The sequence below is a fragment of the Mirounga leonina genome, unplaced genomic scaffold (assembly GCF_011800145.1).
Source record: "Mirounga leonina isolate KUSES-001 unplaced genomic scaffold, KU_Mleo_1.0 Mir_150, whole genome shotgun sequence".
In the NCBI taxonomy this organism is placed as follows: Eukaryota; Metazoa; Chordata; class Mammalia; order Carnivora; family Phocidae; genus Mirounga; species Mirounga leonina.
This window is the reverse complement of record NW_023270374.1, coordinates 21,588,009-21,615,875: the sequence shown is the minus strand read 5'-3', so window position 1 is coordinate 21,615,875 and position 27,867 is coordinate 21,588,009. Positions and strand designations below refer to the sequence as shown.

Below are 27,867 nucleotides of genomic sequence, written 5' to 3'. Positions count from 1 at the left end.
CCCCGGGGTCTAGAATATCTCCAGCTGGTACCTCTATTTCAAAGGTTCCCCAAAATAGACTCGATGCTCCCGAATCTACCCTCGGTCTCTTTGTTCCCCAAGCCACCCCAGTCTTCCCTCTGTGTGGGCATAAACACACACACACGCACACACACCCCTTGCACACACACACACACACAGCCCTTGCAGGAAGCCAGGGCAAGAAGTTAACACAAGACAGGAGTGTAGAATCCCCCATCCCGGCTCTAATTTGACCACTGGCCAGGACCTTCTCCACCTTCCTCCTCCTGCCCTGCGGCAGCCACCCACTTCTCCCCACTTCTCCCCGTTCTCCTCTCCGAAGATAATCTCCTAGCCCTTCCCTGCACCGCTCCGGACACTCGGTAGCGATCCTAACTTACTGCTAGGGAGTTACAGTCTAAGGGGAAAGGGGGTGGGGGTGGCCTTAGCTGGGACCAAAGTGTGAGGTGGGTGAAGTTACAGGTGGAGGGGAGGGAGCGACCTCTAGGAGGCAGTGTGGGCTTAACTGGACTAAGCTAAGACTGCTTGGATGATTAGGGAGGTAGAGCTGAGGAAGGAAAGGCAGTCCTGGAGAAGGAATGGCAAATGCAAAAACCTGGGAATGAGTGCTTTACATGTCGGGGGAAACGGAAGGAAATTCACTAAACCTGGAGTTGGACCTGAAGAAAGTGGGTAGGGCCTTGAGGCTTTGTGAGTTGGTCCAGGCCAGGCCGGAGGAGGAGGTCATGGGGTGCCTAGTCAGGAGTCTGCCGCCTAGCCTGCAGAGCCCTGGATGTGGGCCAGTCCCTTCCCGGGGGCACACGCAAACTTCTAACGATCAGATGCTGCTGAGAGTCCACCTGAGCTCTGATAAATGGAGACTGTTGGAGTTTTTAACTTTTGTAATGGACATGTTACTCCTGATAATGCAGACAGAAAACTCTCCCTCCAGTCCTGCCCCTAGGAATATAGAAGCTAATAAGTCTATACAGTTGCCTTTTTTCGAATCACAGATGGGATGGTAGAGTGCTTGTGTGTTAATGCCAAGCACCTGGCACAGGGCCCGGCTCAGTAAATATTTGTTGAATGAATGAGCAAAGAAAGGAACTGAGGACACTCCGCGAACCGAACCTCGCTGACCCGTGTGCCCGGAGTTTTGGGCTGGGCTGGGTGGAGGGGGTCTGCAGCGAGGCTCCCCGACTGGTTGCTGGCGGGCTTGGCCCTGCGGCGGGCGCTGGGAGGGGGTCCTCCAAACGCCGCCCTTCTCCCCAGCCCTGAATGAGCCCACCATCGACTACGGATTCCAGAGGCTACAGAAAGCCATCCCCAGACACCCCGGAGATCCCGAGAGGCTGCCCAAGGTACCCGGAGGGGCGCAGGGACCGGGGATGAGGGTGACCCGTGGACCGGGGGCGGGCGGGGGAGACGTCCGGCCGCTCGGCCGCCCCCAGGGGCTGGCCCTCCGTCCCGCTGTGTCCTCCCCCGCCCCCAGGAAGTGCTGTTGAAGCGGGCGGCCGACTTGGCGGAGGCCCTGTACGGAGTGCCCAGCAGTAACCAGGTATGGCGCCTCCGCCCGCCTCCTCGCGCCGCCGGGCCGGGGGCTGTCCCCCTCCCGGCGCCTGCGGCTGCCCCGGCCGTGCCCCGCTCTTGTCTTCGCAGGAGCTCCTCCTGAAGCGCGCGGCGGACGTGGCCGAGGCTCTGTACAGCGCCCCCCGCGCGCCCGCGCCGCTCGGACCCCTGGCCCCGAGCCACCCGCACCCCGCCGTCGTGGGCATCAACGCCTTCAGCAGCCCGCTGGCCATCGCCGTCGGGGACGCCACGCCGGGCCCGGAGCCGGGTGCGTCCCGCCGCCCCCTGCGCGCAGCGCCCCCCGCCGGCGCCCGCCCGCGCTGCGCGCCTGACCGCCCTCTCTCGCAGGCTACGCGCGCAGCTGCGGCAGCGCGTCCCCGCGCGGGTTCGCGCCCAGCCCCGGCTCGCAGCAGAGCAGCTACGGCAGCGGCCTCGGCGCCGGCCTCGGCGGCTACGGGGCGCCGGGCGTGACCGGCCTCGGCGTGCCCGGGTCCCCTAGCTTCCTCAATGGCTCCACGGCCACCTCGCCCTTCGCCAGTGAGTGTCCCCGGCCCGGGGAGCTGCATGGGGCGCAGCCCTGCCCCCTCCCAGCCCAGGGCGGGTGGGGGCGCACCACGGTCGACCCTGGCCTGGCCCTCCGCAGCCCGGCCAGCCCTCTCCGCGTGTGACCGGTCTCTGCCGTTGGACGCCCGCCCCTCGACCCCACCCCTCGGCGGCGCCCCGGGCCCTGGGGCCGGGGCAGTTCTCGCGCCTTTGGGCTCTTGGCGGATTTCAGCGGCACACCTCGTTTGTAGCCCTCCCCTCCTCCTGAAAGGGGCGTTAACGGGGGGACAGCCGGCTGAAACCCGGCGGACCGCCACCTTTCCATCTTACGCCAGGACTTTGGGGGGAGGCTGGCGCCCCCTGCCGGAAGCCCTAGGGAACTAATGGCTCAGGCCAAATGGGCTTCTACGGGTCTGAAAAACGGGCCGGAGGAGAGATGTGGCTCCCTGCAATCAGCTCGGGAAGAGCCGGCGAAGTCTGTGTGGTCAGGCAGCTGGATTCAGGGTGTGAAAGTCCAAATCAGGAGCTGGCTGACATTCAGCAAGTTACTGTATTTCTTTCAACTTCAGTTTCCTCTCTGTAAAATGGGGTCAGTATCACCCTGCCTGGGGTTGTTCCCTGATCTGAAGCCGCCACTGTGCATGAAGTGCCCAGACTTAGAAAGAGCATGTGATTTCACATCCTAGGTACTACTCTCTCTGGCTGTGGGATTGAGCCTGACTCTCTGCTGGTGGCCTGGGCTCAGCTTCTGGGACCCAAAGCCCCATATGCCCATGTTTACATAAGCCATGAACCTCTGCTGTCGGTACCTAAAGCCCTGTGTCTCCTGGCCCTCTGCTCAGGCCAGGCTCCACTTCTCCCACTTCCTTCAGATCTGGGACAGTATTCTTAAAGACTCTCTGGGTGCCCCCTTGAATTTTAAACTGGTAGGGTCTGGACTACCAGTCCCTCTCCTCCACCACACACACACACAGTGCAGTCAGAAGTGGGGAACATACTGCCCCAGGGGGCAGAAGCCACCCCATCTGGGATCTCCCCATTCAGCCAGAGGATCAAGAATTCTAGAGCAGCTTGAGCCCTGCTTCCAGCATCAGCTGGGAACATCCTGGACTTGCCTAAGGGTCAGTCCCATCTCATGACCAGGTCTTACCCAGGTCCCCACCCTATTCCCTGGGTCATTCTCATTGAGTTTGCCAGGACATGCCTGAAATGACATCCAGAACTGCCCCAGCCAGAGGGTCTGGGGCTGTCTGCTTGGGCCTCCCCTTGGTCTTCTGCTTTGGCCACCAGCAACTCCCAGTTTGACCCACAAATCCCAGTACTACCCAAGCTACAATATGTGGCTGTGAGCTTCCAGCCTTGGGAGATACAGTACATTTTCTGGCATTCGTCTCAAGCCCTCCACGGAGCTCCATGGACCTCATCAACTAGCCGTGAGCACTGTCTTAAGGAGATGGTGCTCCATGAGGCTGAGGACATTTGGAACAGGGGTAGCTGTTGAAGGCATCACTTTATCAAAGGGGGAGGGGGGGTGCTCTGATGCCAAAGGCAGCCTTCTCAAGCTATTGGTTTCTTTCAGGAAGCCCCCACCCCCACCCCCACCCCATGCAGGCTGCTTGGACAACACTCAAATCACAACTTTACTGATATTCAGAAGAGAGAGGCAGGGAGTCGGGGTTAGATGAAAATGTAGAAAGGAGGATCCAGAGGTGCCCGAAGCCCCCAAGAGAGGAGGCTGCAGGAAGGAGGGGCAGCCAGAGCCTGTGTGCTAGAGGCTCCCTGGCCATTCCCAGGAGAGCAATGCACAGCCCTGGATGGCCCGGAGGTCTCGAACAGGAAGATGCAGGGATGTGGATCTCTGTGTTTTTGTTTAAAATTGACCGGCCGGAGGAGGGAGATATAGGAGGCCTCCAGGCCCTGGCTAGGGGTGACAGGACCTGTATTAAGCTGGCAAAGAACAAAGTGCCCAGTGGGGGCAGGTGGGGGTGGGGTCGGTAAGGGAAACATATGTGTGGAGGAAGTTAGGGTACTTGTGTGAGTTGAGATCCTGGGCAGAGAGGCCCTATAACAGGAATCTGTGTGCACCCCCCAAAACATCCCTGACCTCTTGCCCCAGCTCTGCTATGAACCCTGATCTTTGACTCTAACCTTGGTACCCCAAGGCCCACGAATGTTCCTTAGCATCTCAGAATCCCACTGGCTTTCAGCAGGAATCCTGATCTATTCCTATTCTATTCCGTCTCTTCCACATCTTTCATCTTTGGGGACACCTCCCAATATTTGGTTTTGTTCAGTGTTCTGGTTTTGCTTTGATTTTGACCTAGTCTGGCCTCTCATTTCCAGCCCCAAGAAAGGGTCTTTAGAACCTCCCCAAAAGACAAGTGCTGGCCCAGGACCCCAGGGACTCCCAGCCTGCCTCCAGCCCCTGCCCGGTATTGGTCTCCCCAGGACCGTCACAGCAGCCCCCTAGTGAGGTCTGGGCCTGGTGCCTGAGTCAGCAGCCCACCTGGGGCCCACTGCCCGTGCCAGGGCCCCAACCGAGCTGCTCACTCTGGTGCTGTCTCCCTGTTGTGTCTCCCACCGCCTTCCCTGCTACGCCTGCCCCTCCCCGCCCCGCCCCGGAGTCATGCCCTCTAGCCCCCCGCTGGCCGCTGCCTCCTCCATGTCCCTCCCGGCCGCTGCCCCCACCACCAGCGTCTTCTCCTTCTCGCCTGTCAACATGATCTCCGCTGTCAAACAGAGGAGCGCCTTCGCCCCCGTGCTGCGCCCACCCAGCTCCCCACCCCAGGCCTGCCCGAGAGCCCATGGAGAGGGACTTGCAGGTGGGTGACCCGTGCTGCCCCGCTATGGCCTGGTGGGGCAGCTAGGCTTCCGGCACTCACCCCGTCCACATCTCACCAGAGCCTCGTGCTGGTTGGCCAGGTATCCCTGGAGGGTATAGAGCAGGGAGCTCTGCCGGGGTCCCAGGAGGTCCATCTGGATCCCATTTCCCTGGGCCCCATCGCTTGGGGTGGTCACCACTCTGAGTACTGTCAGTTGGCCACTTGACCACAGAGAAGACTCGAATCCCAGTTGGAGAAGGTCTGGAAACCCCTCCAAGGCCCCATCCCCACCTGCTTGAGCCCAGAGCAAAGACCCCACACTCAGAGCTGGAGAAACCGCACACAGGCTGCAGGCCTTTGACCTGGGCCTCCCAGCATCCACCGAAGGGTAGCACGCAACACTGTGAGGGACTGGGTCACTCAGCGGATGGAAGGGGACTGACTTTAGATGAGGTTTAGCCCAGCCTCCCTCCCCCGTATTTACAGATGTGGAATCGAGACGATGTCACCCTTACCATGTGCCATTAGTGAAATGGTTGTCATTTCTCAGTTATCAATCTCCTTCAAGTCAACATTCAACTTAACAAAGCCTGGGTCCTAGCCAGTAGTATAGAGTGAGTCAGGGATCACATCCCCCCAGAATAAGATGACTCAGGGCAGGCTCATTAGATAATGCTCTAGGATGATTTCAAAGGGCACACGGGCTTTTTTTTTTTTTTTTTTTCTTTTTTGCCTTGTTTCCAAGTTTGGGATAATTTTTCTTAACCCAAGTGTGTCTGGAGCTTAAAATGTGAGTTTTGGGGAGCAGAGGGCCACCGATTTCTCCCACCAGCAGAGAGAAGCCGTGGAGGTGGGGGTTTCGGCGGGGGAGAAGATGATGGAAGTGATGAGTGTCGTGGACGTCTGGGAGGGAGACAGGCCACTGCCACGGGAGGGGTCCGTACTCCAAGAGGCTGACCTCCTTTCTGAGCTGGCACTCTGTTTCCTCACCTTGGCACAGGCCCTGTGGTGGAAGCAGGGCTGGGAAGAGGAGCCCAGAGTCATCTTTTTCGATTGAGGCAGTGAGACAGGCGAGGACCTGGGGCCGCACCTCCTAAGAGGCCTGAGGGGCACGCCTCACCTAACTGTCGGCGGTGCCCACCAGGCCAGGACCAGGAGCAACTGAGCACCTGCCAGGCTCTCCGTAGCTCTGCCCTCAGGAAGGGCCGTATGCCCTGCGTGCTGTCCCCAGCCCAGAGGCACACAGGCAGATAAGGTCCCCAGGCCACACGCAGCTTATGGTTCTTCTCTTTGCCTACCACAGACCAGCCTTTTGAGGATTCCGACAAGTTCCACTCTTCAGCCCGGGGGCTTCAGGGCCTGGCGTACTCCTAATCACGGTAGGTCTCCGGCTGGGCCTTGCTTCCTTCCCTGGCCCTGCATAGACTCTACAAAACACTTGAGCAAGAATGGGGCCCTGGGGTCCGAGTCTCCCTCTCCAGGGCCCATCTAGACAGCCGTCAGGACCACACAGCCAGCCCCCTCCTGCCCCCGACCCACAATGGCCCAAGCTGAAAAGGTGGAGAGAAGGGGCTTCCTGTCCCCTTGCAGCCAGCCTTTTTCCAGGACCTTCTTCTCTCCCTCTCCCCCCCAGGTCTGCAGGTGTTGCCCCCACTGAGCCCGGACTGGAGGTTCCTCTGGGCTATACACTCATGTCCTGGATGGCAGCACAGAGAGATGCGGACCCAGGGCTTCGGGCAGACATCCACCCAAAGGCCTGAATAGGCCTCCTTGTGCTTGAGGCCTCCAGCCCCACAGGCTTCTCTCACCTCCCTCTCTCGGGGCTGGTCGGAAGCCCTAGCACTGTGCTTATGCTCTTGGCAGAAGAGCCTCCCGGGGAGGTACCGGGATGCTGGGCTTTCCTCACTGGGTCAGTTCCTCTGGAAGAGATGGACCTTGTGCAGACCAGACCATCAGGCGACAGGAGCAGGGGATGGGGACCGTGGGAAAGAGGACAGCTCAGGGAGAAGTGGCCTGGGGAGGTCCTGTTTGTGTCTGACCCATCTCAGCTGGCCCAGCATCCCGACCACTCTCCAGGGCAAGGGGTGGTGCCCATCAGCCTCAGGAGGCCTGCCCAGGCTCCCATGGAGCTTCCAACGGCTGCTCAACCCCCGTGGCCACCCCCGTCGAGGCCTGCACACTCATGCTTGCCACATTATGAATCCCACCGGGGGCTTTTGGCATGGAGGGTGCAGAAGAGGGAATGCCAAGCCCCCTGAATTTTGGGTCTTCCTCCCAATGGCTATCTCATGGACTCCGGCCCCACACACACATGACTCCGGCTGGCCCCGTGGTACCATGGAATGGGCCTAGCTGCCCCTGGCCTCATATTCCGATCAGCTGAGGTTGGAGAAAACAGAACAATAAACACAGCTGCAGGTGACCAGCTGGACTCTCTTGCCTGCTTCCTTGGCATGGGTCTGCTTTTCTCAGCACTTCTGCGGCTCTCCTGGGGCCCCTCCCAGCTGTGCCCCTGTGCAGCCTTCTTGCACCTTGGGCTTTTTCAACAGCCCCAGAGTTGAGCAAGTATTACCTGCCCCATGTCTGCTCTCAGGTACTGTTGGGGGTGGTGGGCAGGCTAGTCGGCCTGAGGACTTAGGACGTGGGCTCCACCCCAGAAGCTTAGACTGGGAGCACAACCTGGCCACTGAGGACTCAGTCCCCCGGCTGTCTGGCCAGGACCAAGGCAGGGGTTGTCAGAGGACTTCCCGGGAATGAGAAGAGCGCAAACAAAATGCTGTTCAGTTGCCCAGAGGCTCAGAAGTGAGATCCGTTCTGAACGGAGGTTACAAGGCCTCACCTGGCCAAGGCAGGGCAGGGTAGGGCAGCTTTTGGTCCTGAGGTTGCCTATTCAAATAAATCCCAACCACCCCCCTCCCCAGGTCTAGGCACCTTTGGCTCTCCTGTCTTAAAGTTTGGGAGGAGGGGTAGTAAAGAGGCAAGATTTTCAGGCTCATTTACTGTCCCTCCCCCTTCTGGAATGAATCCCTGCCATCCCCTGAGATACATCCCCTAGATCCCAAAGGTCTGGCTAGCTGACTCTGGAAGCCACTTTTTTGACCCACTGTCCGGCGAGCCCAGCATCCAGCTCCAGGCCTCAGGCTTTACTCTCTTCCTGGTGGTCCTCCTTGGCTCTGGCCTCTGGAAACTCTGCAACCCATGGCCCCATGCCCTGCAGTCCTCTGGACAAAATGCACTTGCCAAAGCAGATGGGCCCTCCATGTCCTTCAGAGGCCTTCACTTCTTTCTCTTGTGTTCTTGGCCAATACCTGGGATTCAGCTCACTTGGGGCCCATGACAGGGATAGCCTTCTGTTCATCTCCGTGCTCCCCTGGCCTCCCCCTCAGCTCTTGCTTCCAGTCCATGTTGCAGAGCCCCAAAGCCTGCCAGCCTACGCCCTGCTCTAAACAGGCTCTGAGCAATTCCCACGGCCCAGTTCCCCCCGCAAGGCTGAACACCTGCAGAACCGGAATCTGCACTGGATGCAGGTGGTAGCTGGGTAGTGGTCACACTCCGGTTCCTGGGGTGGGTCAAGTGCGTGGTTGCTATAAACAAGATGTGAGATCTGTCCTCAAAGATTTCAAAGCTGTGCTCAGGCCACCATCCGAGTCAACAGTGCCCACCCCCTCATCCACAGAAGGCAGGACCAAATCAGTGACTAAATGTCTGCTTCGGACCGAATTGTGTCCTCCGAAAACTCATACACTGAAGCCCTAACCCTTCCCTCCATGTGGTGTTATTTGTATATAGGGCCTTTAAGGAGGTGATTAAGGTTAAATAGGGTTAGAAGAGTGGGGCTGTAATCTGATAGAACTTGTGTCCTTGTATGAAGAGGAAGAGACTCCAGAGTTCTCTCTTCACTATGTGAGGATACAGTGAGGTGTCCCTCTACAAGCCAGAGAAGAGTCCTGACTAGGAACTGAATCAGCTGACACCTTGATCTGGGACTTCTAACTTCCAAAACTATGAGAAAATCTATTTCTGTTGTTCAAGCCACTCCGTCTCTGGTATTTTGTTATGGCGGCCGAGACTGACTAATACAGTGTTCTTTCCTACGTGTCTTAGTTTGGGTTCCCCTGGAAGCAGAACCTGAGACAAGGTCCCTGCTGGAGAGCTCTGGGAGACCGTATAGAACACACCTCAGAGCTCTCCCACCCGAGGGGTGGAGAATCTGGGATATTGATCCTCCAGCCCTCATCTGCAATTGCCTGAGGACTGCTCCCGGGAGATTAGCCTTCTAGCACATCTGGCCTGCCCTCCCACATGCAGAAGAGGAGCCACCAGTTAGGGTTTTGTTATAGAATGTTGCAAGCAAGTACCAGAACCGCACTGTAAGTCCAAAGGGATATGGCCAAGGCACCAAGAGCTTCTCCTGCTAGCCCTTTAGAGAGAGAGCATCTCCAGAAAGTCCTCTGCCTTCCTCCCACATATGTTTTCCAGCAGAAGCAGGCTGCTGTGTCTGCACCCTATCCTGGGGACCGGCAGCCTTTGGGGCTGCATTTAGCTCAGACAGGACCCACTGTGGACAGGCTCCACTGACTCAAGCAAAGGTAAGCCACCGCTTTGACAAGCCCTCCGGCTGACTATTCTGCAAAATGCCCTTCTCCCCGACCCCCACCCATATGGGTGGGGTCCTTCTTTTTCCCAAAAGAAAAATCTCCCAGAAAAATTTGAAGTGCCATGCATCGGGGGGAAAGATGGTCTTTTCAGTAAATGACAGAGTCCACTGGATATTTATATGAAAAATTAAACTGGACCTCTGCCTCACACCATACACAAAAATTAATTCTAGGTGGATTGTGGATCCAAATGTGAAAGCTAAAACAATAAACTTCATGCCTTTGAAGACAGACTAAAAGCCCTTGGCCAGAGTAACCTCCAAGGTCTGTTTTCCCACTGCATGATCAATTTTAAAATGAGGCAAACAGGGGCGCCTGGGTGGCTCAGTCGGTTAAGCGTCTGCCTTTGGCTCAGGTCACGATCCCAGGGTCCTGGGATTGAGCCCCGCATCGGGCTCCCTGCTCGGCAGGGAGTCTGCTTCTCCCTCTCCCACTCCCTCTGCTTGTGTTCCTGCTCTCTCTCTCTCTCTCCCTGTCAAATAAATAAATAAATAAAATCTTTAAAAAAAAAAAACAACAAAAGAATGAGGCAAACATTCAACATGTTTGAGGTGGTTCGCATAGACCCCCAAATATCTTTTCTCTTTCCTAGGATGACTTCTCTAAATAGGAAAAAGTTCATACATCATGGGGTCTTTCTCCCCTAGAAAAGACAGGCTCTTCACAGTGATTCTCCAAAGCTCCTAGCTCTTGAGCCTGGGGTGGCCCCGTCCTGCCTTCCTACCCACAGCTATACCCTTGAGCTTCCTTCCCCTGCCCCCACCCAGTGGTGGTAACAGGACACATCGGAGGATAGAAGGAAATGAGCCACCTCCTTGAGGCTGCAAGGCTTGAAGACTGCTGTTCACAAGAAGACCCCCAACATGAGGGTCCTAATGGGTGTGCAGCAATGACCATCCCTGTGGACTCATCCTCCTATTACTTCCTGAACATGCTCCTTCTCTTCACTCTCATTGTGAGATTTAAAAAAAAAAAAAAAAAATTGTTTTTATTTAACTAATCTCTACACCCAATGTGGGGCTCGAACTCATGACCCCAAGATCAAGAGTCGCATGCCCTTCTGGCTGAGTCAGCCAGGCGCCCCTCATTATGAGATTTTTACCAGAACTTCTTAACTGAGTGTAGTCTAAGTTATCAATCTTTTCTTTATGGTTAATGCTTCTCGTAACCTTTTTTTTTTTTTAAAGATTTTATTTATTTATCTGAGAGAGAGAGAATGAGAGACACAGAGCATGAGAGGGAGGAGGGTCAGAGAGAGAAGCAGACTCCCTGCCGAGCAGGGAGCCCAATGCGGGACTCGATCCCGGGACTCTGGGATCATGACCTGAGCCGAAGGCAGTCGCTTAACCAACTGAGCCACCCAGGCGCCCTTGTATCCTTTTAAGAAATCTTTACCTACCTACAGATCAAGAAGATATTTTTGAGTATGGTATGAGCTAGAAGTCAAGTTTAATTATTTTTGTATGGATAGTCAATTGGCTCAGGTCCATTTATCGAAATGACCAACTTCCAGCCCTGCACTGCAGTTGACACCTTTCTCATGAATCAAGCGTCTGTATATATACATATATGGGTCTGTTCTGGATTCTCTATTCTGATCCACTGGTCTTTTTATCTTTTTTTTTTTTTAAAGATTTTATTTATTTATTTGAGAGAGAGAGAGAATGAGAGACAGAGAGCACGAGAGGGAAGAGGGTCAGAGGGAGAAGCAGACCCCCTGCTGAGCAGGGAGCCCGATGCGGGACTCGATCCTGGGACTCCAGGATCATGACCTGAGCTGAAGGCAGTTGCTCAACCAACTGAGCCACCCAGGCGCCCTGGTCTTTTTATCTTTACACCAATACTGCCCTGCCTTAGTTACTTTAGATTTGTAGTAAGTTTTGTGGGTTTTTTTGAACTTTTTTTTTTTTTTATGTTATGTTAGTCACCATACAATACATCATTAGTTTCTGATGTAGTGATCCACAATCCACTGTTTTTGTATAACACCCAGTGCTCCATGCAGTACGTGCCCTCCTTAATACCCATCACTGGGCTAACCGATCCCCCCTCCCCCCTCCCCTCTAAAACCCTGTTTGTTTCTCAGAGTCCATCGTCTCTCATGGTTCATCCCCCCCTTCATTTTTCCCTTCCTTCTCCTAATGTCCTCCATGCTATTCCTTATGTTCCACAAATAAGTGAAACCATATGATAATTGACTTGCTCTGCTTGACTTATTTCACTTAGCATAATCTCCTCCAGTCCCATCCATGTTGATGTAAAAGTTGGGTATTCATCTTTTCTGATGGCTGAGTAATATTCCATTGTATATATGGACCACATCTTCTTTATCCATTCATCTGCTGAAGGGCATCTTGGCTCTTTCCACAGTTTGGCTATTGCGGACATTGCTGCTATGAACATTGGGGTGCATATGGCCCTTCTTTTCACTACATCTGTGTCTTTGGGGTAAATACCCAGGAGTGCAATTCCTGGGTCATAGGGTAGCTCTATTTTTAAATTTTTGAGGCACCTCCACACTGTTTTCCAGAGTGGCTGTACCAACTTGCATTCCCACCAACAGTGTAAGAGGGTTCCCCTGTCTCCACAACCTCTCCAACATTTGTTGTTTCTTTCCCTGTCCTGTAGTAAGTTTTTATATCTAGTACAGCAAGCTGTCCAACTTAGTTCTTCATAATGATCTTGGCGACACTTGGTCCTTTGCATTTCCAAATAAATGTGATAATCAGTTTATCAACTTCTATTTTTAAAAAACCTGCTGAATTTTCCTTGACATTGCATCTGTAAATGTATAGATCAGTTAATGGAGAATTGATGCCTTTGATATATTGAGTATCTCAATCTATGGATATTGTATATTCCTTCATTTATTTCTATCTTTTAAAACTTCTCTTAATAGTATTTTTTTAAGATATTTATTTATTTATTTATTTGACAGAGAGAGAACACACGCAGGCAGAGTGGCAGGCAGAAGGAGAGGGAGAAGCAGGCTCCTCACTGAGCAAGGAGCCCAATGCGGGGCTCAATCCCAGGAACCCGGGATCATGACCTGAGCCAAAGGCAGTTGCTTAACCAACTGAGCCACCCGGGCGCCCCTCTCTTAATAGTATTTTGTAGGCCTCTGTCTTACACATCTTTCATTTATTCCTCAGTATTAGGTTACTTTATGCTATTATAAATAAGTTTCTTTTTTTTTTTTTAAAGATTTTATTTATTTATTTGACAGAGAGAGACACAGCAAGAGAGTGAACACAAGCAAGGGGAGTGTGAAAGGGGAAGCAGGCTTCCCGCTGAGCAGGGAGCCCGATGTGGGGCTCAAACCCAGGACCCTGGGATCATGACCTGAGCCGAAGGCAGACACTTAATGACTGAGCCACCCAGGCGCCCCAAAATAACAGTTTCTTAATTTCACTGTTTGTCATGCGTATACAATTGATTTTTGAACAATAACCTTATATCCAGCGACCTTGCTTGACTCACTTATAGTAATACTTTATCCATAGGTTATCTCGGATTTTCTTATCTACAAAGGACAGTTTTATCTCTTCATTTACAGTCCTTGTTTCTTTTTCTTGCCTAAAGACACTGGTTGGACCCTTAATTCATTGTTGAATAAAAGGAGTAATAGCGGACATCTTTGTTTTGTTCCTGATCCCAAAAGGCAAACTTTGGCTTTTCACCATTAAGTATCATATTTGGTTTTATAGATACCCTTTTATTCCTAATTTTCCTTAAAAAATTTTAAACTCTGAATAGATGTTCAGATTTTATAAAGTGCTTTTCTGCATATATTTAGATAATCACATGACTTTCTCCATTATTTTGTTAACGTGCTGAATTACATTCATTATATGTCTAATGTTAAACCATTGCATTAACTGTCTAATTACGTGTTTAATGGTAAACTCCCATCCTTTACCCAAGAGATACCATTTGTTAGCAGGGAGTCCATTCCGTCTCTCTCTCTCTCCCCCCTCAACCCCTCTCTGTGTCTCTATCTCTGTCTCTGTCTCTCTCTCTCTCTACTACTCTCCCAGAAGGCACTCACTGGCCCTCACCTTCCCCACTTCTCAGGAAGTTAGGCTTCTGGGAAACAAAATGCAGAGACCAGCCGACCACCCTGGTACTTCACCCTGCCATGCTACCTTCTGGGAGCAGGGCTGCAAACACAAGAACAAATGTAAATTAATTTCTCACTAAGTCATTCTACCTTCACTCTAACCAATCTCTCCCCAGCTGGATTCTGGCTCTGGGTCCCCTGTATTGGAGTTCAGAAGGGCACTCGTGGGTGATCTGTCCAGAAGACCCTGCCTCCACCCACCCCCCTAAGGGAAAGGTGGCCAAACCTCCGGGCCTTTCCAGAAGCCTTGCAGGAGACCAGAGTGGCAGAGCCCTGGGGACATGGGGGGCATTCTGGGTTTAGAGCTGCCCTTCTGCCAAGGGGAATGGTGGGAGGGTTCTGAGTGCATGGACCCCCACTGGAGACAGAATGGAAGAGATTTCCTGACTCCAAAGATGTAGAAGAGGCTTCTCAGCAGGACGATAACAGAAACAAGACCATTTTTTCTTTTTTGGCACATTCTTTAGGTAATTTTATTCCTTGAGGGAGGAAGGGTCAAGTATTTAAAAGGGGAAGGAAAAATGCCTTAGCAGGTCTGTTGTTCCTTAGGGCCCAGCATCCTGACATCCTGTTTCTTCAAAGCATTTCCTTCCCCATCCCCTGCCAGCCTGGGAATGAAAGCAGCTCCCGATGCCTCCCTGGCTGTGCGGTGGGCCCCTCAGGCTGGGCTGCCAGGCCTCCTGGGGGAGCTGAGGGAAGGTCCCGAGTCCCTGGGAGAGGCGAAGTGTGGATGCGTCCCCATGGCAATATTGTAAAGGGCTGTCTGGCACTGTGACTAAGGGACACTCCACAGTCAGGCAGCCATCCTGGGAGGCCAGGAAAGCCCTCTGGCCTGGGTCCCTGTCCCTGTTGCCTCTCTTGGGGTTCCACTCACCTGGAAGCCTGGCTCCCCTCCACACATCCACGCGCTCACCCAGCGACTGAGTTGACCTTCAGGTGGGTGGAGGAGGGTCTGGCCACTTTGGGGCTGGCAGGGACTCAAGCCCAGCCAGCTTTGGCTTCTGTGGTAAAAGCTGGTTTGTCTGGGGCTGCTCCCTAGACCGTTCTTGGAGCTAGGCCCAGAAAGCCACGTCGCCAAGATAAACCGTGGCTGCCGGGTGGCGTGTGGTGGAGTGGCTGCTGAGCGGGCCCAAACTTGGCAGGCCCCTCAATGGTGCCCTGGCCCGGGCCGCAGCACGAAGTCCCATAAGGCCCCGGGGTCAGGCCAGGCCAGGAGCAGGTACCGAGAGACGGCTTGCTGGGCATCTCTCTGCCCTCTTTTTTTTTTTTTTTTTAAAGATTTTATTTATTTATTTATTTGACAGAGAGAGAGACAGTGAGAGAGGGAGCACAAGCAGGGGGAGTGGGAGAGGGAGAAGCAGGCTTCCCGCGGAGCAGGGAGCCCGATGCGGGGCTCGATCCCAGGACCCTGGGATCATGACCTGAGCTGAAGGCAGATGCTTTACGACTGAGCCACCGAGGCACCCTATTCGGACAGTCTTTTTTTTTTTTATTTTTAAAGATTTTATTTATTTATTTGACAGAGAGAGACACAGCGGGAGAGGGAACACAAGCAGGGGGAGTGGGAGAGGGAGAAGCAGGCCTCCCACAGAGCAGGGAGCCCGATGTGGGACTCGATCCCAGGACCCTGGGACCATGCCCTGAGCCGAAGGCAGACGCTTAATGACTGAGCCACCCAGGCGCCCTCTCTGCCCTCTTTGTTGACTGAGGCAGGGACATCCGCTCTCTTGGTCTCACCCAAACACCAAAAGCTCACAATGAAGCCTCAAGGTTGACAGAATTCCTTCAAACCTCCTTCCTTGGGGGAGCACCTCCAAAGCAGAAGATGGCGGAGGAGGGGTGGCAGGGAGCTCTAGGTGCCTGTGTGCGTGCCTGGGGGTGTGTGTGTGCGGAGTGGGGGCTGCCAGAGCAGAGAAAGAGGCCCCGCGAGGCCTCTGCCGCCGTATGAGGGGGCTACGCTGCCTTTAGACCCCGCGTTTATTCAGCACTTGCCACGAGCCCGTTCTCTTAGGTGGGATTCCTTGGAACGGAGCTGAAATGGGGATTTGGGTGCATGTGAAAGTCTTCCCTGGAAGAGAAGCAGTGAGGGAGGCAGGACAGGGCAGGGGAAAGAGCGGAGAACGGTCCCAGCGGGGAGCCCTGGAGCTTGAAGGCCACCACAGTTGGGCCCCCTCGGTGGCCAGGAGAAAGCTAGAACACCTCCGGGCCAGTCAGTCCTCGGTCACAGGCTGCCCAAGCGGGACGGAGCATGGAACCCCTGTGTCAGGGGCTCCCATCGGGCCAAGAGCAGTGCTTGGGGGAAGCAGCCAGCTATTAGCAGCCAACACTCCCCTCAAGTCAGGGGATGGGGGCACCGGCTGCTGAGAAGGTTCTGGAAGGGACAGGAAGGGCCCCCACCGTAGCCATCTCTATACCTCCAGAACAGGGGCTAGGCCTTTGTGGGACCACTACTTCTTGGGTGGCAAGCGTGCCCCTAGTGGGTTTTTTTTTAAACCATTTTAAAAAAAATATATTAAAAAAAAATATATATATATATATGTATATATATATATATATATATATTCCATTTATTTGACAGAGAGCGAGAGAGCAGCAACACAAGCAGGGGGAGTGGGAGAGGGAGAAGGAGGCTTCCCGCTGAGCAGGGAGCCCGATGTGAGGCTCGATCCCAGGACCCTGGGATCATGACCTGAGCCGAAGGCAGATGCTTAACAACTGAGCCACCCAGGCGCCCCCACGGGGCTGCTTCGGAATGTCCTGGGCTGTTGACAGAGGGCGGGGATCTGCCCAGAGAGATCAGATGAGGCCCGCAGTGCTCAGCAGCAGAGGTGGACACGTGCCCAGAGGAACCCTTGACTCCAGAGAGGTCGGTCCCTCGCTGGGAGGTTGATGGGTGGTCGTCTGCTCTGGCTCTACTGACCCAGGGCCCCAGGTTGTTGTCCCAACCCTCTTGTGCCTGTCCTTGTCCTCCCCACCCAGGTTGGGCCCAGTTTCCTTTCTCCACCTCCCAGATCAGGTGGCCCCACAGCTGGTCCCCGGGGGAGGGGGAGAGTTGGCCGTCTTGCTGTCCCTCTAGTCTCCTTCCAAGACACCATCTTGGCATCAACACCTGCTTTCCTTGGGCCTTCCCTTTTCATACTCAAGAGCCAATTTCCAAAACACAACAAAGAACACTGAGCCTGCTCTGTTCTCCCTCTGAACTGCTAAATCTGCAATGTATATAGAAAGGTAATTTTCTTTGCCCTGAAGTCAACTTTGATATTAAGATAGCCACTCCTGCCGCAGCTGGTTGGCTCTGTGGGTGGAACAGGCAGCTCTCATCTCGGGGTTGTCAGTTCGAGCACCGCATGGGGTATAGAGATTACTTAAAAATAAAATTTTTAGGGGCACCTGGGTGGCTCAGTTGTTAAGCGTCTGCCTTCGGCTCAGGTCATGATCCCAGGGTACTGGGATCGAGCCCCACATCGGGCTCCCTGCTCTGCGGGGAGCCTGCTTCTCCCTCTCCCACTCCCCCTGCTTGTGTTCCTGCTCTCGCTCTCTCTCTCTGTCGAATAAATAAAATCTTTAAAAAAAATAAAAAATAAATTTTTTAGGGGAAAAAAAAGCCTCTCCTACTTCCTTAATACATCTTTTCCAGCCTTTTACTTTCAAGGTGCCTGTATCTTTACATTGGAAGTGAGTTTATTATCATCTATAGTTGAGACCCATCTTGTAATCCACTTGGCCTATCAGCTGCGCACCTAAGTGCACTTTTCACTATGTCTATTAAACTCCGATGACAATCTTTTTTTGTTTGGAAAAAGGTGATGCTGTACAAGGGGAGCTGGAGGTGGGGAGCCGGGAGATGGGAAATGGGGCGCTGAATTCCTCCCATTGATCTGAAATTGAAAATATGAGAGGGAGAGTCGGAGACAGCTCAAGAAACAGAGACGATGGAACAGCCCAGCACTAGGCAGGCTTACCGAACAGAGGCTACCTGGAGGTGTTTGTGCTGAATTAATTTATTATTTATTTATTTATTTATTAAGATTTTATTTATTTGCGAGAGAGAGTGAGAGAGAGAGAGCACAAGAGGGGGGAACGGGAGAGGGAGAAGCAGACTCCCCGCCGAGCAGGGAGCCCGATGCGGGACTTGATCCCGGGACTCCAGGATCATGACCTGAGCCGAAGGCGGTCGCTTAACCAACTGAGCCACCCAGGCGCCCTCTTTGTGCTGAATTTACATGTTAGTAATTGTCCCACCACTGCCCTTTCAAACTCTCCTCTGAAATGCAGGGGGCTGGGTGCCTGATAACTGCATTTTGTAGGCTTCTTTGCAAGCTAGGGTACAGTTGGATTTTTTTAAAAAACACTAATTTCTTGGGGTGCCTGGATGGCTCAGGCGGTTAAGCAGCTGCCTTGGGTTTAGGTCATGATCCCAGCGTCCTGGGATCGAGCCCCGCGTCGAACTCCCCTGCTCAGCGGGGAGCCTGCTTCTCCCTCTCCCTCTGCCTGCCGCTCTGCCTACTTGTGCCCTCTATCTCTCTGTCAAATAAATCAAGAAAATCTTTAAAAAAAAAATTTTTTTTTTTTAATTTCTTTAAGTAATCTCTACACCCAGCGTGGGGCTTGAACTCACGACCCCAAGATCAAGAGTGGCACACTCCACCGAGCCAGCCAGGTGCCCCAGTTACATTAGATTTTGCCAGTGGATTTCATAGGTTAGAGATTACAAAGTGGCAGGAAGGGAGAAATTATTCTGCTTCAGGCTCTGGCCATGGCAAGTGACCACAAGTGATCACAGGTGGCCGCAGGAGGTCCGGAGTCTGATTTTCTAGGTAAAACTCCCTTCTCGCTTTTTATCATCCTAGCTCTTCCAAAACCTCTATATCCAATGTGCAGCATTACATTTTCCTCTGCTTGAAATACCTGAGTCAGGTATTTCCCTGGCCAGACACAGACTGACATATCATTTGCCCTTCATTCTAAAAGAAACTAATCAGGGCACCTGGGTGGCTCAGTTGGTTAAGCGACCGCCTTCGGCTCAGGTCATGATCCTAGAGTCCCAGGATCAAGTCCCACATCGGGCTCCCTGCTCAGCAGGGAGTCTGCTTCTCCCTCTGATCCTCCCCCCTCTTATGCTCTATCTCATTCTCTCTCTTAAATAAATAAATAAAATCTTTAAAATAAATAAATAAATAAAAGAAACTAATCAAATCTTGTCATTTACCAATCCTCTCCAAAAATGGCTGATGAAGCAAATTCAAACATCCTCAGCTGTCCTGTCTTCCTTGTCTGGTCTCTCCTGCTTGGAGCTCTCTGTCCATACCCCACACTTGGTCCACCTCCCATCGAACCTCCGAGAACCTTCATATCTGTTGCATCCTTGACGTCTGAGTCCCCGCTGAACGGCAGTATTTCACACGCACGTATGTAATCCCGTCTGTGCTCCCACAGCACCTGGCCTGCACCTTAGCACGTCCCACACCGCACTGAACTGTCCCCTCTCTTGACTGGGAGCCCCTGGGGGCTGGGAGGGCCCCGTTTATCCTTGACTCCTTGCATGCTCGGCCCGCAGCACTGTCCTGGTGCCTGCGATTGGTGGATGAGTTGCTCTGGTAAGCCCTAGGTTCAAGAAGAACCCGGGCGGGATCCTCTTTCCACACATTCCCCCAGACGTCAATCGATGAAAGCAAGCGTGTGTGGAATAGGATGGGGGAGAAGGGGAAAACTGAGGCCTGGCCCAGGGGCAAGACCTGGGACACAGAGACCACAGGAAGACTGGCTGAGGCGCCAAGTAGCTTTAATGAGCCTGAGCCCCTCTTCCCCCACTTTGTCCCTCCCTCCTTCAGTTCCGGACAGGTCCAGCCTGCCCAAGGTCTAGGGCTCTTCACCTGGACCTGTTAATTCTTCTGTCCCCTCAGCCGCTCCAGCCGCCTCCGAAGGTCTGGGGGCACCTTGGCCCCGGCCGCCAGCAGTTCTCGAAGTCTTTGCTTGGGAGTCTTGGTGAGGTGGAAATGGCAGGGCACCGGGCCCTCTTCAAAGGGGACCCGGCAGTTCCGCGTGGCTGGATGGTAGCCCTCAGCACTCGCGGTCACCACATAGTCCCCTGGGGTCAGCAGGCGCCAGTAATCCCCGCCCCATGCTGACAGGAGTGAAAGGCCAGATCAGGATCCTGTGATCCTCTGCTTCCCACCCAGCCTAAAGCCGCGCCCCTCCACCACCACCCCCATCCTCCCCTCCCCCGCACACCTGTCGTTACATCATGGTTAATCCCTTCCACAGCAATGACAGCATCGGCAATCCCCAGCTCTGTGTCTTTGTCCCGCACGACTCCCGTAATGCCCATTCTCACCTGCATGGGGCGGGGGCGGGGGGGGGGGGGGGAAGGTTATCAAACCCCTGCCCCTTCTGCGTGTGAATGTGACCTTCACTTCATTTTCTGGCTCTGTTCAGGGCAAACTCAGTGACGGCAGGTCTATGTTCCTAGGGGGCACACTCTGGTAAAAATAACTCCTGACTGATAAATTGTATCTGGACTGGGAGAGCTACAAACCCCCGGTAGGAAGGCCTGTCTTTGGGTTTCCCCAAGTTCAGCGACCTCTGATATCCAGCTTGTCCTTTTGGAACCCTTGGAAACTATTACTTACGGAGCCATTACAAGGGATACAGTTCCCGTGGAACAGGAAGCGTCTATACCAGGGTCCCCCCTGGCCCTTGCATAAGGGGTCTCTTCTGGGAACAGCCCTCCTGAGACAGCTCTGGAACAGCTCTATGGCCCCCCGCCGGGCTGGACGGCTGTGGGGTCTACTCCTCCCGGCTCATGTCCGAGGCCACCCAGCTGGCAGACTGTGCCTCCTGTGGGGACCTTGGGAGGCCCCCCTCATGGGAGCTGCAACCCCCGGGGACAGCGGACCGGACCACAGCATTGAGGCGGGGCAGGCCCAGGTTGGGGGGATTTGGATCCGACCTGCTCCAGGTAGGTGAGGAGGGCTTCTTTGTTGTTCTCCCACTCCTGGGGCAGCTCGTTCTCGTGAGGGAACTTGTCACAGGACAGCTCCACGGTGATCTCGAAGCAGTTGGTGTGTAGGTAGCTGAAGTCATTCATACCTAGGGTGACCACAGAGGCTGGAGTCTAGGGGGGAGGTCGGGGGGGACGGGAGCCCGGCCCTCCTGGGGCCCTCCTCTGGGACACACTTCCTGGCGGGCATCGAGACTGCCACCCTACGAGGACCGAGCAGACCACCTTCCGGGGGCAGGGTGTGGGGACAGGGCTAACTATCCTGAGACACGTACTCCCGGGGACCGTGTGCCAGTCGGCGCCGTTGATGATGTTTCCATGCAAGGAGAAGTCCTGGCTGTGGCAGGGTCGGCGGTCTGGCTCCTGCATGGCCCGGTTAGTGCCGGCATAGACGGTGCTGAGCCAGCGGAACACGGAATCATCCGGGGTGGGCGTGAGCTCGCGGGCAGCCCACGGGGTCCGAGTCATGTCGAATGGGTAGGACACCACGAGCTCACCCCCGTGGAGGTTGGCACTCAGCACAAAGGGGATCCGCTGCATCCACTCGATCACGGCCCACGTTTCGGGAGCCACCTAGACAGGGGCGGGTCAGGTGGGGTGGGAGACAGAGACAAGGGCCCCTGGGTGGCCCACCACCACCACGGCCCCCCAGAATACTCACGGTGGCATTGGGCAGGGTGTAGTAAGTGGGCAGGGGCAGGTGATGGTTGGGGACAGTGTCGGGCACCAGCCCATCATCCTCTGCTTCCCAGAGTGGCGTGTTGAGGTCAGCAAAATTATGGTTAAGGTCAATGCCCTGGTGGTTCCAGCGGCCCTCGGCCCAGCCTACAAGCTCGGAGCCCTGTCGGGGAAGGGGCCCATTCAAGCCAAGCAGGCACCAGGACAGAAGGCACAGGGCGGCCCTCATGCCGGGTGGCCTACCCGGCGAAAGGCAGTCTCATAACCGTCAGGGTTCATGGAGGGCAGCAGGTGCACTCGTGTCTCGGTGAGCAGCCGGGTCACTCGTGGGTCCCCTCGCAGGAACTCACGGCACAGGAACTGCATCAGGAGCAGAAGCAACTCTCGTCCCAGCGCCTCATTGCCATGCATGCCGGCCACGTAGCGCACCTCGGGCTCTCCTGGGAACACAGGGGCTCGAAGCTGGCTCAGGCCCACAAGCCTCCCCTGCACCTACCTCTCCCCACCCAGAACCTGCCAGTACCCAGCTCGTGTTCGCCAGGCTGGTCTGACATTTCCATCACATAGAGCTTCAGGCCCTGGTGGCTCTTCCCGATGCTGTAGATGCGGGTGATGTTGGGGCATTTCTCGTTCACCTGCTTCATCAGCTGGGAGGCGGAGTGTAGCACGGCATGGGGCGTGGGAAGATTAAACCCCAGGATCAGACCACGTGTGGCCGTGGAAGGACTCACAGAAACACAGTGGTGGCCCACACAGATGGGGGCACCATGGCACCGTATAGGAGAGGAGTGGCCACAGACCAGAAGGAAGGGTTAGAACAAGGGAGGCACCATAACTAAGGCAATTGGGGCGGAGTTTAGGGGCCAACGGGAGAGAAGGGTGAGACAGTGGGGGAAGTGGGGACATGAGGACAGTCCTAGCAGGTTATGCCCCGGTGGGAAGGGGACCTAAGATAAGCAGCTCCTCCCTCCAGGCTCATAAGGGTTATGTCTGACCTTCCTCATGGCCTTGTAATTGTGATGCTGGAAGTCCAAAGGGTCAGAGGATCCCAGTGCAGGGGTCTTAGGGAAGAGGTCATTTGGATCTGGTGGAGAATGAATTCATGGTAAAGGGGGATCCGTGCTGGAGGTTTTACCCTGCTCATCCAGCCCTTGTCCGACTGCCCACCTGAGACCGGGCAGGCCAGGATCTCTGCCCGGAGGCAGGATGCGCCTCCCTGGAGCCAGGTCTGGGGCAGCAGGCGAATGAAGCGGGCCACCTGGGGCTCAGGCAGGAGGTTCAGCACTGGTGTCTCTGGGTCTGAGTTGGCAGGAAATACCTGGGGGCATCAAGTCCTTTGGTGGGACTGCTTAAAACCCAGCAGCCTGGCCCAGGGCCAGAGAAAGAACTCAGGCCTCTAAGTTCACCACCACACCCACCCTGGTGGGCTCAGCTGGAGGCCGGCACTCTAGGTCAAACACAGACCCCCTGCCCATGGGTAGCCCTAGGCAGCCAGGCTTTCTGGCTTGCTCATAGCTTTTGAGACAAACCAATATGGCCACATCACTCAGGAGCAGCCAGTCGTAGAGCTGGCCAGGCCCCACACTGTAGCCTGGTATAAAAAGGCGTCTGTGAGATGGACAAGCCAGGGCCGTGAGGAGGTCAGAAGTGATGCAAGGGTCGGAGGCCCACCACCAGAAACGGTGTTCCAGCAGGAAGCTGTGGCACGAAGTGGGACCCACCCCATGGAGAAAGCATCTGGGGAGGATATGGGCATGTTCCAAAGCAGCTTAGCCCCCAAAGCTGCCCTTGCTGGGTGCAACCCATTCCGACAACCCCCTTTCTCCTGGGATGCCAAGTGGGCATCTATTCCTTGACCTCAGAGGAGCCCCAGCCTAGCCCAGTACCCTACAGGAGGGCCGCAACCACCATGGGACCACTCACCGCATCCATCCCACTGCTACAGTTCCTACTCCCCCACCATGTCCGACTGTCATTGCTGAACTGGACCTTGTATGATGTGACCCAGTCGTACCTGGCAGGAAGCGTGGGGAGAGATTATCGGTGGCCCCAGGACACCTACCGCCACCCTCCTGAGTCTGCCCAGGACTTCCTGGACTGGGCCAGCCTGCCTCACCTCCAGATAGAGTTCCTGCCCTGTGTGATGATGCCTGAGAAGCGGATGGGGTGCCTAGCATCCACCTGGAACCACGGCTCAGCATCCTGCTGCTCAGCGCACCAGGCCCCATCATAGAGATCACCATCCTCCAGGCCTGACTGTGGGCACAGGACACGGTGATCAGACCCAGTGAACAGTATGGAGTGGGAGGGATGGCGGATGGGGAGGGGTAGGGAAGAAGTTCCTAGATGGTGCCCTGCTCAGAGCCAGGCTGCTGACCTGAATGTTGAGCCGTCCCCGGTGTGGTCCAAGACCAAAGGACTGGCTGCTGGATGCCTCGAGCTGGCTATCTGAAACTTGCAGGGACTCCAGGCCCAAAGGGGGACAGCCTGGAGCAGGGACAGAGCAGTGAGATGGGACCAGAGAGAGTGGCCAGGGCAGGTAGGAAGCCGAGCCCACGCCTGCCCGTGTGCCAGGCAAGCGGGGGGCATGCCTATGCCCACGAGGCCAAAAGTGACGTTAGTATTTGGCCCAGGGGCTGCAAGTCTGGACAGGAGTAGCAGTACCTGGCTCCTGCTCCTTTGGGAGGTCAACGGCTCCTGCAGGGGTGGCGGTCACCGGAGGCCTGGCAGTCACCATGGGTCTGGGGTGAGTTAGCTTCTTTCGTTTCTTCATAATGACCTTCTTCTTCTTAACGATGCGAATCCGGACATGCTGTTCTGAGGTCCCTGGGGACCACGGAGGCACAGCACCAGGGGAGGGAAGAATGGCCAATGGAGTGGTCAGTCTGCCAGCCCAAGAAAGCAAGCAAGCCCACGGCAGCAACCCTCACCCCCCGTATCTAAAGACCTTCCCATGGACTTAAAGTCTGACTCCCACCTGCCTCTCCCACCACTTCCTTGGCTCCTCCTCCTTCTTGACGTGACTACGGTTGGCCATCCCCACCTCCGACCGTCTCCAGTGGAGAGCTACATCCAGCCACTAGGAACTGTTTGGTTGCTCCAAGGAGCTGAATTTGGCCTTGGCTGACCCTCTCCGTCATACCATCCACCACCCCTGATCTTACTGCCTAATTCCCATTCTTTGAATTTCAGCCCAGGAGGCTTCCTTAGCCCTGGACCCAAGCTCATGCTCCAAAGCCCAAGTCTGCCTCTGTCGCTGCATCTGCCCTCTGGGCTGAGATGTCCTGTCCTCAGATTGTCCACCCTGGTGCTCAGGCTTTCCACAGCTGGACCTGTGTCCTGCTTGCCCTGCAGTACAGCGCTATGAACAGGTTGGATGCCACTGGTTCCCCACCCCCACCAAGCCCCATGGGTACCTCCAGAACGGACTGTACGTTTTCGTATCTGGTGACCCAGGTCTTTCCACACACATTTTCCTTGGGGGGTGGGGGGGGTGGGCTCTCTTTAGCTCTTCCTGACTCAGAGACACCCACCTTTCAGGACCCAGTTCCACTTGCCTCCTCTGAGAAGCCCTCCTTGATTGCCATCCCTTTGCCTTCCTCCTCTAGGCACTCACAGCGGAAGTCGGGAAGTCAGGCAACGCGCCTCTCCCGCCCCCTGCCGGTGCCCCATTCCTCCAGGCAGCTAGCAAAGAGCACTCTCCCCGCCTTGCTCTCCCTCTTTCCTTCCGGCCCCTGCCCTCAGGCTCTGTCCTAAGTCTAGCTCTGCACCTTTGGGTCTCAGTGCTTTTGTCTGTCCCTCTTTCTCCCCTCCTCCTGGCTGTGGTCTCAGTTTCCTCATCCGTGAAAAGGGAAGGTTTGGGGCTGGAAGAGGCAGCATCCTACTGGCTCCATCCCAGGACCGCTGACTTGGTCTGGCCGGGAACTGGGGATGCTGAGTCAGCAGCCGTAGCAGGGGGGGAGGAGGAGGGAGAGGGAGGGACTGGATGTGTGTGTGTCCGGGAAGGGTCTGCACACAGGCTCCAGGCAGGGAGTGTGTGAGCGCGTGTGTGCGTGTCGGGGAAGGGTGGGCACACAGCGGGTCGGCGGAGGAGGGTAACCGGCCAGCCCGAGAAGCGGGCCCTCGGTCGGGGCGCTCACCGTTATCCTTCCCCGCGGGCGGCTGGACCGGGCTGCTCTGCGGGGCCGGGGTCGAGCCCCGGGCCGAGCCCCGAGCCTCGGTGGTAGCGGGCGGCGCGAGTCCCAGCACCGAGGCGCCGGGCGCCTCCAAACCCAGACCGACGGCAGGCGCGAAGGTGGCCAAGGCGAGCAGGAGACCCCACATGGCGGGATCCAAAGGTGCGGACGCGCGGGGCTCGCGATGGTCGGTGGGTTCGTCTCTTCCTGCCGGGTGCTCTGGAGCCCCCCGCCCCTTCCTGCCGCCGCCACACGCCCCCTGCGGCTCCGCCCGCCCACAGCCCTCTCGCGGGCCTCGGACGGGGGTGGGGAGGGGAGGGGAAGGGAGGGGAGGGGAGGGTCCTGGCTGAGCGCGCGGGGCGGACCCCCGGAGCGGCCGCCCAGGTCTCCGCACCCCCCCCCCAAGGCCCGCCCCGCCCCGCCCCCTCCGGCGTCCCGAGCTCACCCGCCCGACTCGTGCGCTGCCCTCTGGAGTCCGCACAGCCCTTCGGCACCCCTCCCTGATTTCACTAAACCCTAGGAGGCGCCCGGCCCACAGTGGGCCCCTACTTTGCACCGTGCACCACGCCAGGCGCTTTGCACGTGGCCTCTCAATCAAACCTCATTTTACAAACTGGTAAACTGAGGCTCAGAGCGCCCAATTGACTTGGCCAAGGTAGTAAAGCTGAGAACTTTGGGGAGGAAACTACTACCCGACAGCGAAGTCCATCCAGAGCCAGAGGCCGCCTCTCAGGGAGGATGGGTCAGAAAGTAGAGGGGAAACTGAGGCGTGGGATGGGACGGGGAGCAAGGGGAGGACAAACCCTCCAGGAATCCTTCTAAAAGGGAACCCTAGGGGCCCAGCCAGAGGCGGCGCTTCCCATCGCCAACCCCCTCCCCCGGCCCCGCCTCTCCTCTCTCTTCCTTCCCCTCCCCTCCCCTCCCCTCCCCTCCCCTCCCCTCCTCCTTTGCTCGCCCGGCTGCCACGTTCCGGAGTTACATAACTCGAGGAGAGAAGCCGGAGGAGATACCCAGCTGCGGACAGAGGTGGAGGGACCGAGGCCTGATGCTCGCCAGTCCCGCCCTCCCCGCCGCGTCCCCCACCCCCGCCTCATTGTCCTCCGGGGCCCGGCAGCCGGGGGTCTCTATGGGCGGGGCTGCCCCAGATCCGGGGATTCCAGAGCGCAGGCCCTTTCCCATCCCCGCTCGCTAGCTAGCCCCCCTTGATTCCCCCACGCCCGATCGCCTCCGCGAAGGAAGGCAATGCGTCCAGTGTGCGCCTCTGGCCGGTGCTTTGTCCTTGCAAGGAGCCCACCGGGGAGATACTGCCATCCCCACCTAAGAAGCGATGCCCACACGTGGCCAGGAAGCCTTTGGAGTGTGTGCCGCCCTGAGCAATGATTTTTTGCAGGCCTCTATCTGTATTAATAATTTGAATCACCCCAAATCACCATTCTGACTGCCCAATCTTACATGATCTCTCGAAAGAAATCCCACGCCGTACCCCTGGGACTAGGTCCCGCCACCAGCAGGGGCGACCTCACAGACGCCAGTCCTGGAGCGCCTCAGGGCATCTGACCCAACCCACGCACTCTGGATAGAGAGCCCCCGAAAGGAGTAACCGGGAGAAGGCCCACGGGGTCCCGCTTCTGCCTTGGAGCGCTCTACCTGGATGGCACTGCTAGGTCCCAGGCACCAGAGCGGGCATTAGAAAAAACTGAGGGAAGGAGCACCAAAGCCGAGGGTTCGGGCAGCGCGGGGCTGGCCGGGTCGGGGGCAAAAAGACAGTACTTTACACTGAGGCTTCGCGGGGGTGGGAGGTCAGGACAGGCTCCCCTAGAGCTAGAAGTGGGTCTGGACAGGTCCTGAGGGCTGCTCCCCTTCCTCCAAAGCCCAATCTGGCCACTACTCTGTCTCTGGCCCCAACCTCACCCAAGTTTGACAGGCGGGTGTGAGGGGGTGGAGGAGGCACCCGGCCAGGACATCTCAGCCTCCTGAGGCTCCCACCCACAGCAGCTAAATCACGTCAGGTTCTTCGTGGCTTAAGTCCCCGGGGGCTCACCTGTGAGGCCCTTCATGACAGTTCTTCCCCACCCACACCTTTCCCACCTCATCACCCTGGGCTCTTCCCCTGGCTCATATGCCTCCAGCCACACTGGCATTTTAGCAGTCCCTCCAATGCACCAGCCCCATCCAGCCTCAGGGCCTTGGCACTGGTTCACCAAGCTGGCATCTTTGTCATACAGATTGCTTTTCAGTGTCACCTGTTTCGAAAAGCCTTCGCTGACCATTCTGATGCAAGTAAGCCCCACTCTCTACACAC

General features: G+C 56.0%; 2 protein-coding genes across 2 annotated transcripts in view; one reads left to right on the top strand and one right to left on the bottom strand.

Annotated features, from left to right (window-relative positions):
* EBF4 (EBF family member 4) overlaps positions 1-7,616 on the top strand; it is a 46,686-nt gene extending 39,070 nt beyond the window's left edge. The window contains exons 11-17 of the mRNA XM_035006525.1: positions 1,273-1,361; positions 1,493-1,558; positions 1,660-1,837; positions 1,918-2,106; positions 4,737-4,934; positions 6,238-6,313; positions 6,568-7,616. Of these exons, the coding sequence (XP_034862416.1) occupies positions 1,273-1,361; positions 1,493-1,558; positions 1,660-1,837; positions 1,918-2,106; positions 4,737-4,934; positions 6,238-6,308 (791 nt within the window). The 3' untranslated portion in view covers positions 6,309-6,313; positions 6,568-7,616. The remainder of the gene's footprint in view (positions 1-1,272; positions 1,362-1,492; positions 1,559-1,659; positions 1,838-1,917; positions 2,107-4,736; positions 4,935-6,237; positions 6,314-6,567) is intronic.
* Positions 7,617-19,477: 11,861 nt separating this feature from the next.
* On the bottom strand, positions 19,478-25,840 carry CPXM1 (carboxypeptidase X, M14 family member 1). The gene is made up of 14 exons (XM_035006013.1): positions 25,530-25,840; positions 24,055-24,216; positions 23,768-23,877; positions 23,507-23,646; positions 23,314-23,404; positions 22,558-22,708; positions 22,386-22,474; positions 21,914-22,037; positions 21,634-21,830; positions 21,374-21,553; positions 20,988-21,285; positions 20,662-20,801; positions 19,944-20,046; positions 19,478-19,836 (listed from the first exon to the last, which is right to left on the bottom strand). The coding sequence occupies exons 1-14, from the start codon at positions 25,711-25,713 to the stop codon at positions 19,595-19,597; spliced, it is 2,211 nt and encodes a 736-aa protein (XP_034861904.1). The 5' UTR covers positions 25,714-25,840; the 3' UTR covers positions 19,478-19,594.
* Positions 25,841-27,867: the final 2,027 nt, after the last annotated feature.

Excerpts from the sequence above, each read along its gene's own strand:
- CPXM1 (XM_035006013.1), bottom strand. The coding sequence starts at position 25,713 with ATGTGGGGTCTCCTGCTCGCCTTGGCCACCTTCGCGCCTGCCGTCGGT. Across the intron at positions 22,038-22,385 it reads ATTACAAGGCCATGAGGAAG|CTGATGAAGCAGGTGAACGA; the intron begins GTCAGACATAAC and ends TCCGCCTCCCAG. Across the intron at positions 21,286-21,373 it reads ACACCCTGCCCAATGCCACC|GTGGCTCCCGAAACGTGGGC; the intron begins GTGAGTATTCTG and ends GCCCCTGTCTAG.